The 14,997-nt window shown below is 36.1% G+C and overlaps 1 protein-coding gene across 3 annotated transcripts in view; it reads left to right on the forward strand.

Annotated features, from left to right (window-relative positions):
• Positions 1–14,997, forward strand: part of LOC126966505 (cyclin-dependent kinase 14) — a 151,574-nt gene that overhangs the window by 15,663 nt on the left and 120,914 nt on the right. Inside the window, exon 1 of one of the 3 annotated variants that reach the window (XM_050810611.1) lies at positions 886–1,241. The exons of the other annotated variants lie outside the window; for them this stretch is intronic. Within the exon in view, the coding sequence (XP_050666568.1) occupies positions 1,178–1,241 (64 nt within the window). The 5' untranslated portion in view covers positions 886–1,177. Of the gene's footprint in view, positions 1–885; positions 1,242–14,997 lie in introns of those variants that run through there. 3 annotated transcript variants of the gene reach the window in all.

A 14,997-nucleotide genomic window follows, 5' to 3' on the forward strand; every position in this document is an offset into this window, starting at 1 on the left:
TGTCCTTTTTTTAAATGGGTTTTTATTTATCAATATATACAACAAACAGGTTTAACATACTTAGCAAAGTACATCCAGGTATAATTTAAACTTCCCTTAAGTACATTTTTTTTTCAAAACTGTGATTGGGTTGTAGTAATCTGTTTGGACAGGTGGTTAGACGTGAATCTCATCATCACTCTAAACATTGTTTTGATTCGGTATTTGATAATGTTTCGGTAGTTTCACATATATTTAAAAACAAAACATCCAGCCAGATATTAAATACACTGTGAGACGTACTCTATTAAACATTTTGCAAAATTTTTACTGTGCCTTAACGAAACCTGACAAAACATCGCTACAGAAATGTATACGCATCCCAGCGAGTTTTGTTTAGTACTACCAAATCAAAACAAAATCTATTCATATATATTAAAAAATTACACACATGAATTTACTACCACTTCTACCATTTTGATGAGAAGTAGCAAGAAACTCATTGCATTCGATGAAATAAATACGTTTCAGTGTTAAGCGTTTTATTTTATTTCAGTAAGTTAACAAAACTTTAAATAAATCATAAAAAAGGCTGGAAAGAGTAATTGTGAGCACAATAACTACAGGTGCATCAACCAACACAAACCGAAGATAAATAAAGAAATTATGTAACATTGTTATACTATCAACAAAATGTTATTATAGTCACAGGAATCACATCACTAGGCTTAAAAGTTTCGGATCCATTTTGAACAACATTCAATGAGTTAGCCGAGTTCACAACCAGTTAATAGGAATTGCTTTAATAAGAAGTCGTCGTAAGTACTAACTAGACGCTGTGCTTGGCCAATGCACATTGTTGTTAATGTTAAGGCCTGTTGAACGTCAGTTTGCCTCTGCGCTCAGTCGAGAGAGGTCGACGTACGCGCAATGTGTTCAATGTAGGTCGCGCTCATATCATACTTCACATTTCTCTCGCATATGGAGAAAAGTGCTCAGTGGGCACACCACGCTGTGAATACTAACGGTGCTTCTCAATCTACAGTTCTGTTTCCGCATGTGTGACTACTGAAGTTGAAAGTGCCTAAAGTTATCTATGTTGGTAATGTGATTGTGTTGTGCCGAGACCTTTGTTGTAAGCGAGACGCGCATATTCGCAACAACATTCTGTTTCTCGGAAGTCCCTGCGTTTTTGTGAATGAGTCAACTAGCAGGCGTCAAAATTGTCAATTTCGTCACCGTACTCCCGACTATCTCCGAAGGTACAGTTTCTCCACCCTCATCTATTTCTATTCTTCAAATCGTCTTTTTATCTTAATCATGTTGCACTTACAGTGTTTCATGTATGTATTTAATCTCGTTAAGATTACACGCATATGTTATGAAGGTATTGTTTATGTAACTGATCGGTAAGTACCGTTGTATTAAATTTTAAGTGGACCGTTTGGCTGAGACCTGAGTTATACGAGGCTCTGCGTGATTGATGTTACAACGAGAATGTTTGTATATGTTTATGTAAAAATTATTCTCTGCATGATTTTAAGCCTCAAATGCTTTACTATGTTCGACGCTTACCAAATACGGAACTCTTTCAGCGACGGTTGCAGTGTTAATTTGGATTCATACTTTGCTACGGTTTCGTTTTAATCGTTCTTCGTAACAAGTGCCATTTGTACTTCCTAGAATATCATGACAATTTTATCACTTTATTTCTAGTCAAATACACACTATTAAATTTTTCAGAAAAACAGTATTTTTCGTGCATTGGCTCATTTTTTAAATAAATACGCATGGATATAACCATTCATACAACGAAGTGATTTCAATCAAGTGAATAAGCTTATAAAGGCAAGTGTCTACTACAAATTCCATACAAGTTAGGTCATAATACTCTTAAATGACACGTCAACAAAAGCGATTATAACAGTGAATGATTTCAATGATTTTATAACTCCAACTCAACTGTTTACTGCCTATTCTCAGGTACTCTTCCTATCCTATGAATTGTGTTTTAAGTGCTATGAAACTATAAATCATTAACCACTTCATGAAATATACCGAAAATGCACTCGTTTCTAATAGAAGTCAGCCACGACAGTCATAACGCTTTTAAAATATATATTTTATGTTAAAGTTAATTACCGAAATTGTTCATTAAATTCTAGAAAGCAACGGATACCAATATTTGAAAAGGAATTGAATGAAATTAGATTTTTTTTTATGAAAATAAGTGACGAGACGGGAAGGACGTTTAGCTTACGGTAATTGATACACTCTGCCCATTACAATGCAGTGCCGCTCAAAAATCTTGAAATCCCCAAAAATCCTGAGCGGCACTTTAACTGTGCTCGTGACCTTGAAACATAAGATGTCTCATCTGCCCAGTAATTTCACTAGCTCCGGCGCCGTTCAGACCGAGACACTATAATGCTCACACATTACTTGTTGTGGTACCCATAATCTAGCCGGCATCCTGTGCAAAGGAGCCTCCCACTGGTATTGAATTGACTTAAGAATATTATAGTCCGCAGAACATCGCGAATTGAAAAAGTTGATTCACAAGTTGACGTTGAGTATTGAGTACTCGCCTTAATTACTCCCTATTTAACTCTTGCAGGTTTTTTTTTTCACAAACGAGAATCGGCTCAAACAGAGCGTAAGTATTAAATACTTGCCGGACAAGCTAGAACAATACACGCAATACACTATACCCTTAAATGGTTTTATTGCTTCATTGTTACTTACATGAATTCTCGAAACTTTTCTATTTAGCATGACAGCATTATCTTCTCTCATTTTTTTTGTAGCCTCAGCATCTGGATGGGTGGCGGTCATGAATTTTTTTCCACGTGCAACCAAACGTGAGCGTTGCGTGGTATTTGAAAGTACATGAGACAGGTTCTTTAAAAAAAAAGGGCGAACACTGACCTAAAAGGCCTGTTGGCAGTTGCGGCAGAATCACTCGTCGACCAATGCTTCTTTAAGTTCTTTAAGTTATTCCTTCTTTTCTCTTTAGGCGCGTTATGAAAAAATGATGAGAGTGAAATTTTAAGATGCGCGCGCATCATTGTAACACAAAAGTAAGAGGTTGACGTTGGCTCCTAAAATTTTCTGACGTTTGCGTCATTCGTTAGTTTTTTTATGGATTCTTCGTCCATTGTTAGGACCGGCAAAGGGATCAAGTCATACAGCCGTACTCATTATTTAATAATTAATTGTCAATCCCCTCTTTCCAAGATTTTTACAATATTGTTCTTTTTAAAAACATAGAATAGCACGAGAAATAAATCATTTTAATGATTTTTCCTTCGTTAAGCCAAAGAAGTATAACTTCTTGCGTGCATACATAAAGTACACACACACTTTTTTTTTTAATAATTAAAGAACAAAATGCGACACAACACTTGCTTAGACCCATCGTGCCTCTTCCGGCACTGTTCGGGATTTTTTTATGAACCTACTTCTATATACATTTGTGTTAGCATACGACAATATGACCTAGATTAAGATTGCTCAGCTGCATTATGAATCAGTTTGCAATAGAGCGTAAACCGGTTCTTTTTTTTTATAAATTGCATTTGGCTTGATTCGTATAACATATGACATTGCAACAAACCTGTAACTGCGGTTTCCTTGTTTTTAATATTCACTTCCTCTATAAAATTTCCGCAATAATAATATGCGCTGATATATATATTTATTTTACCCACGTTTGCGATTTGTTTTTCGTGATTGCTTTATTTCATCCTTTTTTTTGAAGTGAAACTTCTTTAGAATCGTTGTGATTTCAATTGCAACGGAAAAAACGACAGGTAAGAGACACAATTACAAAAATGTGTAGGATTAAGCCGGCAAAGAATGAGACAGAAATATGCATAGTATTGAAGTGAAAACTTCTTTATCATCGTTGTGATATGAAATTCGATGAAACGAAGAAGCGACAGTAAAAAGGGCAGTCACATCAATTCATAATATTTAACATGGGAGATAATGAGATAGGAAGTATAATACAATGTTTTGGTACCAGGCGATCATAGTTAAAGAAGAGATTGTCTTAAGTATGGCGCGAGTATACCTTAATATATTCTGACTCCAAGCGCACGACGTATTACTACATAGACACTAGGAGAACATATTATTATATATATTAGTGGTGGTAGGAATGTCTTTCATAGCGGTTGAAATCATGTGTCATCCTAGCAACACGGATTTCATATGCAGTTTAGAGGTTCATGCACCATGCAGGTTTCACTTCTGACATGTGTACTTTGTACGCACGCAATGTTTTTTTATTCTGCTCTACCTGCTGCCCGCGACGTTGTGCGTCCGCGTGGATACTATGTCGCATAACATAGCGTGATTATATTACGTAATACAATTTATTGTCCCGACCTCTTGTTAATATTTATGCAAATTTTAAATTAAATCTATTCTGATATTTATGTGTTTTGCCCGGATATAGGTAGGTACACAGGCTACATACAGATAAAACTAATATGCATAAATTTTAATTACTTACAACTTAGGTTAGTTTAAGTTACCACTTCGGTCGGGCGTTCCGAGACACACACGTATTTATTATTAGCTTGGTATGTATGTATGTATGTAACATAAACGTTGAACGCGATGATAAAACGTTGGATTGACGTCAAGCCTCGCACACTTGTCAAGTACCGATGACAGTACATTAATTTAAATACTCTGTCCCATTTCCTTACTGGCGATTTTTTTATATTCGATACCTGCATGCGCATAACGAAAAGTTGATAATTCAGTGTTACGAAATTATTATTACCCACACAGCCTAGTAGTTATTGCCCTTCCATCTAAGTTATAGGTCCTGGATTCGAATCCTGGTAGGTGCAAACATTTATATGATGAATACGGATGTTAGTTTACGAATCATGAATGCTAAATAAGCATATTGAATTAATCGTCTTGCAGCCTGTAGGTAAGATAAGATATAATACGTGTTAAAGTCTGTCAATATATTATATTATATTATTTCACAACTGTGTCGGTAACTTATCTAAATCCTGTCCCGAGACCCTCAGGAAAAAGGATACCTAGTGTAATCCTCATCTATTAAATCCATATATATATATATAATTCTCGTGTCCCGGTGTTTGTTACGAAACACCTCCGAAACGGTTAAAATAATTTGTTTGAAAATTTGTGTGTGTATATCTTGTAGGTCTGATGAGCCAATATCTATTTTTCATGCCTCAAAATGATAAGGATCATCCAACCCTAAATATATGTTTTTTTTTTTAATTTTTAATTTTAATTTTAAATTTTTATTTTATTATTATGCAGCATTAAAAAAACATAAATAACTTCAAATTTTCACTCGTCTACGATCAACAACCTATTTTTGTATCGCAACTTTAATATTATTCTATTCCATCCACGCAATAGTAGTAGTGGTTGCAAGATGGCAATCGAATATAATGATTATTATAGTACGATATATTTGGTAGGTCTGAGAATCGGTCGTCATCTATTTTTGATAACCCAAAAATTTCAATTATTGAATTTTTTTATTACTTTATATGGCAATACAACGTTTGCTGGGTGAGCTAGAGAACCAAATTAATTTTTTTTCACAGTAAAAAGGATAAGGGTTAGAAATGGTGTTATTGACAATAAAATGTATAATTAACTGTTACAAAACGTGGTATTTAAATTTATTCGAACAATATGTTTTTTTGTTACTCACACCATTATGTATATATTTTAACTTATTGAATATTATTTTTGTAAAAGTATTTTGTGTTCGGTATCCGAAGCAACCATGGGATGAATAACTGGAAATCGGTACCTGATAAGTACATCCGCGGCAGGTGTAGGACAAGTGGCTGTCGGATGTCTGTCTCGATTGTAAAAACTGGATCAGTGGGAACTTGTACATTGAGTGGCCTCGATTTAGTTCTATTACTTAAGTTTATCTTCGCCAAAAATATTGTGTCTAGCCCTCTTCTGAGTTCTTTCTGTAATATTTTACACGCTTTTTATTAGCTTCACCTGTATCTATGTTTGTTTGTAACCGACTCATTTGGGCGCGGTGTTAGCCTACTTTAATCAAACGGATTTCGTTCAAACTTCAATACATTAATTTGATAAAATTATTACATTTTTCAATTTGCAATGTGAGATTTTTATAATTTTACATTATCTTCATCTATCGTCTCGTCTATAAGGGAGGAATTGATGTTATATTTTAGTTCTGTTTTTTTATAAAAGGCGTGTTTTTTTTAACTTCTATTTTTTTATTACTAATATTTGTTTTAATTAGTATTACCTATAAGTAATGTTAAAAAATCTTACTTAAATTTATCACGGGGAATATACCGAAGAGCTGTTTCAGCTGATTCCTGCCGCCGAAATCCACCTTCGCACGACACGCCACAAGTTAGGATATCATCCCCACCATTTGGATGTGTGGCGTTCCTCCACAGTGCGGTTTTCAAGGAACTTTCCTCCACGTACAAAAAAGCTGTGGCATGAGCTTCTTTGGGCGGTGTTTCCGGGACGATACCACATGGGTAACTTCAAAAAAAGCCTTCTTTACAGGCCCGCAATGCTCCTGCGATTTCTCTCATATAGTAAGACAATGTGGGCGGCGGTGATCACTTAACATCTTGTGACCCGTACGGTCGTTTATCCTCCATTACCATGAAAAAAATCTCTTTTGAATCGTCAAATATTTTTAAACCACCAACTATTCGAAAAGTAGAATCTTGGGAAGAATCCACAAGAAACTCAACAATTGCTACTTGATATCATTATTATACAAACAGTGCTATCATCAAATAGTTAATAACAGTAACATTTGCATGAAGGTCAAAACAATTTAAAGTAAATAACAATTGAAATTTACTTATAAAAAGTTATATCAAGGATTAATTATACAGCATGGAAAATAATGGTAATAAAAGCCTCTAACTACAGGCTGTTTAAATTATAAATTTGATTGTTACGAATCTTAAAAAAAAACCAGCCCGCTGAGTGTCTTGCGCCCGTTTTTCTCTGCCTGTCGTCTTCGAATGCGTGGTTGGTTTTGACCTTCCATAGCGGCTGTTGTCAATAACCTATCTAATTTTAGTTTAACTTACTAGAAAACAAATCTATCCTTTTACGCTTACTTACATTTCAATAACCTATCGACATAAAGCATTGGACTATAACTATATTGGACATAACTATGGATAGATCTTGTCATTCAACGGTGACAGTAATGTATCTGTAACTAGAGATACGTTATTGAAAACGGCCATATAACTATATGGGACATAACTATAGATAGATAAGATCTTGTCATTAAACGGTGACCGTAAGTAACTAGAGATACTTTATTGAAAACGGTCGTAAGTGTTTCCTTATCTTATTTTTAATAAAAATATTTGAATTTATATGGTGTTTACATCTGATTTGCTAACACAGATACATACATATACGTGGGTGTGTTGTCTTCTCAATACAGTATGGCGCCAAAAAATCCTCTGAGGACATTTTTTGGAATGTAATTAGTTTCAGGTCATATTTTTTGGTCATCTTTCTGATGTGTCCGCGAGGACTGACGAGCGCTAAAATACAAACACTTTAAAATTATTATCCGGGGATTCTGAATTTTTAATTATGCCAATAAGAGACGAGACGAGCAGGACGTTCAGCTGATGGTTATTGATACGCCCTGCCCATTACAATGCAGTGTCGCTCAATACTCTTGAAACATCCAAAAATTCTGATCGGCACTACAATTGCGGTCGTCACCTTGAGACATAAGATGTTGTCTCATTTGTCCAGTAATTACACTAGCTATGGTGCCCTTCGGACCGACATACAATAATGTTTACACATTACTGATTCACGGTAGAAAAAGGCGCCGTTGTGGTACCCATAAACTAGCCGGCATCCTGTGAAAAGGAGCCTCTCACTGGTATAAACTGGTGGAATATCCGTGGTACCTACCATAACCTTACGCGTTCAATTGTCTTGTGACCACTTAGTATAATATACTAGCGTATAGATAACCTGACAGCCCGATAGTGGGTGACCAATTTTGCTTTGTCATTGAGTTCGTTAGCTAGTTATATTAAAAATACTAAGGAGCTAATGTCAAGCGTGGCTGACTATTTATGACTTGCTGTGTCTCCGTTCAAGATGTACGTTCTCTCTCGCCCGCGTTGTTTGTCTATTCGCTAGAATATAACTAGTATATGGTTGTGACCTTCGATCATTTATACGTTTATATACCCCGTGACAGCTGTGAAAACTTTGAAAAACAAATAGAGGTTGACTGTTAACCTCTATTTTGAGCAACACACGCAAACTAACACAAAGTGACATACAGATCGCGAGTGCAAGACGCAGCTTGTCACGCACACTAGAGTAATAAACCTGGCCTGTTTTCTTCGGTTGTCTAGCAGCAAGCGCCTCTATCTAGATGTATAAATTATCTAAGGCTACTGCTGACTTGTATAAATACCACTGGACAGGCTGTTCCATATGTTTGACAGCAATTTATTTTTGCCTATTTGAAGCGCCACTCTCGAACGTCCAGAGAACTAGTTTCAACGTAGAGAGAAGCGTATAGGAGGTACTCTGAAGTATTTTCCATTTTGGATTAATTTCGGTCGTTTTTCGTGTAATAAACTACATAATTTTTTTGTAAATAGTTTTCCACCATCTATCGATGTTTGTTCAGCTGAGGTTGTCAATACTGGTTTTAGTACCGCAGACTCTCGCTACATGGCCAACAGCGCCAAAATGGCGAATATCAAACAGGCACAAAAGCACTTTGACAGCCTCCAGTGCAGTGGTAAATAGTAGGGGTCAGTGAAGGTGACCAATGAGAATCTGCGTGTTCCCGTGGAGTTCGTTGTACCCGACGGACGCAACCGATTAAAAGTGCGTTCAATCAGTAACCCAGATTCAGTGAGACAGTTTGTTTGGCGAGTTTATCACAGCGCGCCTGACATTATCATTATGTATTTATAATGATAGCACACTTTTTAGAGTTATTTAATGATTAGTTTTCAGGTTGTTTAGTTTTATCATGCGTTGTTATTATTTTTATGGAAAAGGAGGACAAACGAACGTACGGGTCACATGGTGTTAAGTGATCACCGCCGCCCACATTCTTTTGCCACACCAGAGGATCACAGGAGCGTTGCCGGCCTTTAAGGAAGGTGTACGCGCTACTTTTGAAGGTACCCATGTCGTATTCAACAACTTTGTAGCACGTGGAAGAAAGCTCCTTGAAAACCGCACTGTAAAGGACTCACATCCAGATGTTTGCGATAGTATATGTTCATATTATATTATGTTGTTCATTCCTAATGTATTTATTTTGTGTGTATGTTAATTGAAACAATAAGTGCTTAGTATAGTTAAATCTTGAGGTTTGATAGGCATGATATTCGTTCGTATTCTTTTTAACTTAGTCTAGAATAGATATATAGAAATGCTAAAGATTGAATGATTATGGAACAATAACAATTAACTGATTATTATCTTATTATATTTGTTATAAGTATTAACTATACTTGGTTTATGAGATTTTGGCCTTTGTAGAATTCTATTTTATAACACTCCCTAGGGAATTCCCTTCGGTATTAAGCAAATTTTATTTGCTTCATACCATTACCTCTTAGGTTTTTAAAGAGCGGCAACGCTCATGTGATTCCTCTGATTACGCAACACAGTTACATGCGGCGGTGATCACTTAAAATTAGGTGACTAGCACGATAGTTAAATGTTCACTTAGTAATTTAAAAAAAATTCGACTTAAAGTCTGTTTGTGTACTCATGTTTTGAAAAATGAACAGTGTCTCACATCACCGGAAGACATTCACTGCTGGACAAAGGTCTCCCCCTAAGATTTCCACGACGATCGGTTCTGCCCTCATCCAACCTATTCCGGCGATCTCGACAAGATCGTCGGTCCACCTTGTGGGTGGCCTACCAACACTGCGTCTTCCGGTACGTGGTCGACATTCGAAGACTTACTGCCCCACCGGCTATCGGTCCGTCGAACTATGTGCCCTGTTTTCTGCCACTTCAGTTTCACAATCATTTTGGGCCATGGTCATCTTTCATACGTATCCGTAGGAGAACCAAAGTGATTTCATAATCATTTTGGTTCTCCTACGAATCTCTTCATTTCTGATTCGATCTCGCAGGGAAGCTCCGAGCATAGCCCTCTCCATTGACCTCTGAGCGACCATGAGCTTTCTCAAAGGCCCATAGTTAGCGACCACGTAAGCCACTGGCTACACACACTGCTTGAAAACCTTCGTCTTCAGACACTGTGGGAAGTGTCTCAATACACGAAAGCATATAGAAAGCATATTTTTAAATAAAGTCCAGCACTCAAGTGTGTGTTATTCCTACAAACGCTTAGCGTAGACTAAATGAATTGACTACAGCTGTCTACAACTCCAGTTCAAAACAATCTTTGTGATATTATTGGGTATATTTTATTTATCACGACGTTTGGTTCAATTCAAAATCAAAATGGTCACGGGCAGTCGGCTCACAATTCGAACACGATTTAATCCTTTAAAATCATTTTTTTTTAAATGTGCGTTATACTCGCATTATTACAAGAAATTGCTTTAATCAGTCTTGCAGATTTCTGAGACGTCATCCCATATATTTTCAGAACGGTTATTATTTCAAAACTTTTTACATAAACATTTATTTCATATTTAAAACGCGAATACGAGCGTGTAAAGCCCGCTGAAGTGCTATTATAATGAATGTAACTGCACGAGTGTATATTTATTTAGAAGCTCTACAACTTGCCGTATACCGTTACGTTCTTTCTTCTTTTCATGTTTTTGTAAATAACGGGAACCCTATTAAGGAGTCTCTTCTGTCTGTCCGTCTGTCAGCGGTCTGTATTTCATAAACTGCAATATCTATACAGCGGAAATTTTGACAGTCTGTCAAAATCGGCTGCCATGCAAATATAAAAATTACAAAAATATACAAATAAATGTGAAAACAAAATTTTATGAACGATGCGGAACTCGAACCCGCGACTTCTCGCTTTCCGTGTGAGCGCTCTAAATCCTGTAGAATGTAGATGAACACAACCTGAGAGTTGAACGAAGCATACAAGATTTAGAAAAAGATACGTCACTCGAACGGTTGGCTAAGTTGGAAAGAGCGCTCGCACGGAACGCGAGTGGTCGTGGGTTCGAGTCCCGCATCGTTCATAAAAATTTGTTTTCAGTTTTATGTGTGTACTTTTGTAATTTTTATATTTGCATGGCAGCCGATTTTGACAGACTGTTAAAATTTCCGCTGTAGAAGTGAGGGCTATCTATATTAATATATATTATAAAAAAACATAACAAATTGTTTACAAAAGTATTTTTAAAATTATAAAGTGCACCGATGAAACTATAGTTTAACTAAACTATATGAAAATAAGTCTCGTCCCTTATTTTCATAAAAAAAAAATGCTAAGCTTACACTCTGCTAAGACTTCCGTAAGTAGAGTCTGAGCAAAGTTTAAATATGCGCTATAGATCACAGCATTAAGTCTATGGTGTAAGGAGTATCGGAACTCACTCGAAATACTAATTTAATGCAATCCAATGTTTGTGTCTGCAATTTGAATGCATTTAAGTGAATGTTTTCGCGGCGTATTAACATTGTTTCGCTTTCTTCACAGCCCACGATCTGCGGCTTACCTAATTACCGTGTATTTTATGGTAGACAGTAACACAGTTTTAATTACGACAAATTAATATTTATATAGAATATTTTTTATGTGAGTTATTAACGGTTTTAATTTTACTCTGAGTTCTGGGGAGATTCACAACAATACTACTGGAACGTGCAATCTGGACTTCCACGGAACAAATAGGAACGGCGGTCGTGGCCCCACTGGAACTACTAACGACTCAAATATATTTTTTGGAGTATTTCATTCAAGTTCAATAAGAACTTGTAACACATTTTACAAATTTGACAATGCAAATAATTCAGTTTACCAATTGAGGTGAGCGGACGCGGGAAACCGAATAATCATTGGTCAGGCAACGAACCCAACAGAAGTATTTTAATTGGTTAGACCTGTTAGATAATTTATACGTCTAGATAGAGGCTCTTGCTACTAGACAACCGATGAGAACTGGCCAGATTTATTACCTTCTCTTCGTATCACCGCAACCACATCTCTACTTAACGCCAAAGAATCAAGCCGATCGGAGATGACTTGATCGTCGATGATGCGAGCCGCTCTTGTTTATGATATTTATTCCTCAGTAGACGAAGTAAAAACAAAATAATATCGCATCATAGATAACACATTAAAAGTCATGAGCATAATAACGAAATAATATTATTTAGACAGCCCTGAAACTTGTCTATTTTCAAGTGGCCGCCCTGTACCATAAGACATTCATTCAATTCATCACAAAATATCGTGTTCAGAAACAACCCAAGAATGAGTATATTCTAATTGCATTGCTTTGTTGTTATCGTCAACGTGTGCATCGTTGTGCATATTTCAACTAGCATTAGCATCACAATGGTGGCATTGTGCCGGGTCGCGGGTTCGAGGCCGCGGCCTGCGCCGGGTATACTCGTAACCGCCGAGGATCTTGAGAGTTTCATACGTTCTAGGATTTTAGTGCCATCTATGCTCGTTGCTTTTTAAATAGGGCTGCTACAAGATGAAAATTTTAAATATTATTGAGGGTAAAACCGTTCCAAGTAGAACTAACACACGATTTCAGCTACGATTGATCGATAGTCATCTACTACTACTATGACTATGTTTTTAGGTGTTAATTGAATGAAGCTTTTAACGTAAAAATACCTTCTGTTACTTTAAATGTCTCTTGTAATTGAGATGCCACTAAACATGTTTTTATGTAGGTATTCAAGTACCTAATGATTTTATTCAAACTGAATTTTTTTTAGCTGAGCACATTATTTTGTGGGTATAGATATCTAGGTTTTCACGCCCGGGTATGTAATGCTCGTTCGGGTAATGTCGGCTCGAGTCGTCACTTCTTCTTGTGGTCTTGCCGTTTTTTTTTAACTCTGAATGTATTTTTTCGTTACCGCTATATTTATTCTTCTTTGATTAATGGACATTTATAAAAAATTTAAACATTTAAATTAGCTATAATTTACATGCAATTTAATTGTTAATATTTTTTGTACAATATTTCAGCACAGTAACGGAAATTTTAAAAATGGTATTTTAACTATATCTAATTTTAATTCACCAAAATTTATAATATTAAGATATTAAACTTAAGCTAATTTAGTCTATACAAAACAGTTTTTAAGACTCACATCAATTCTGTTAGGCAGTCGTTTTCTTATAGTTCAATCACCAAAGTCACCAGGTCTATTTTAAGTAAACTCGTTAGCTGCAACGCATAATTGATGCCATGGTATTGATAAAACAATGGCGCCACAGGTGATAAAGTGGCAGCCCTATTCACATTTTCCAACCCCTGCGCTCAAGTTGCGGAATGACCCGCGAACTTCTTTGTGTGTACCCGACGTGCGGAATGCATGCCATGCCTGCACCGCTGAATGAGCTGAGCGAATCTAGTTCACTATCGCATAGCTATTACAAACGAGAGGATTTCATGTTAGAATACGAATTGGTATTTGATTCCGTGCTCTCATGCGGCGTTTCTGGAATTGGCACGGAAGTACGCGATGCTTTATAGATTAGGCATGTGGGCCCAATATATTATGTGCGAATTCAATGCAAAATTAAACTGTTGTCAAATATATGCATCGAGGAATAAAGAAAAACATGCTGGTCTGCGTTTCTTGAATTTATGAAACCGTTAACATAATATATTATGCAGGCAACTGGAATTGGAGCAAGTTCCAACTCTTAAGGCAATAGTAGATGATTAATTTTTCGTCTTCCATTCAGCACCTATGAAATTTTTAATAAGAGTCGAAACTTGAGTGTTGAATGAAATCATAAATGAACGATGATTCTTTATGATGTCATTATTATGCACTCGCACTCCAAGTGAACAATCTGAACACAGAGATAACATTTACTCGGAGACTGACGTTTTGTGTACAGTCTTAATATTAAAAAATGCTGCTGTTTTCACCGTAGTTACTTGAATTTTAATATTAGGTCAGCAATAGCATTGGCTGAAAACGCTCCCGTGATCTCTAGTGCTTAAAGATCTCCATAGTAGGATTACGCCCATTAAAAAAATTGGCTTCCTCTATACTTCCTTTGCTCTTGGCCGAAGCCAAAAATTTTAATCATATTATATAGCACTGTTTTCACGATTCTTCAAATCTATTGCATGTGTCCTTATCTATATTGAGTATGTATCAACATTGTTATCATTACAAATCTTATCCGCTAATCAGAAATACCAATAATTATTATTGTGATCGTTACCTAGCTATACTGTGACCGGTAACGGAGGCAAATTTTGCAATTTGCTCTCAAATTAACACGTACTTACAATATTTGCTCGAGTGTATTGGCTATTGTCACGTGAAACTGATCGCTTTATACTGTATGTCAACCAATGTAGTGGAATATTTTCCTGAGTTAACGACATACTAATATCATTAGAATACTTCAAATATTATGCCGAGGAAATACTAAGTGAAATGCGAAGTAGAAATTGGAACATAACGGTGGAAAGTCACTATGATCTTCCAAATCTCAGCTCGAAACCATAAACTTAGTTTACTTAGTAGGTGCTTCGAAGATGCAATAAATTTCACTTGTATCTAAATGTAATGTTTATAAATTGCAATAGTATGGATAATCATTGTCTTTCGTTGATTTTATGGTCTTACAGCTTCATTACACGGGTAAGTCTGCGACTGTGTCTGTGTAACTTCCTGCTCTGAAATTCTACGCACTTCATTTTTTTCTGAAGTTAACAACTGTTTCAGTTCAGTAGAAACACGTTCAAAAATAATTCATGATTGTTTCCGTTTTTGGTTTCGTCAGACGAGTATATTCTTGAAAAATTTGACTAATACGAT

This window comes from Leptidea sinapis, chromosome 10, assembly GCF_905404315.1.
Source record: "Leptidea sinapis chromosome 10, ilLepSina1.1, whole genome shotgun sequence".
In the NCBI taxonomy this organism is placed as follows: domain Eukaryota; kingdom Metazoa; phylum Arthropoda; class Insecta; order Lepidoptera; family Pieridae; genus Leptidea; species Leptidea sinapis.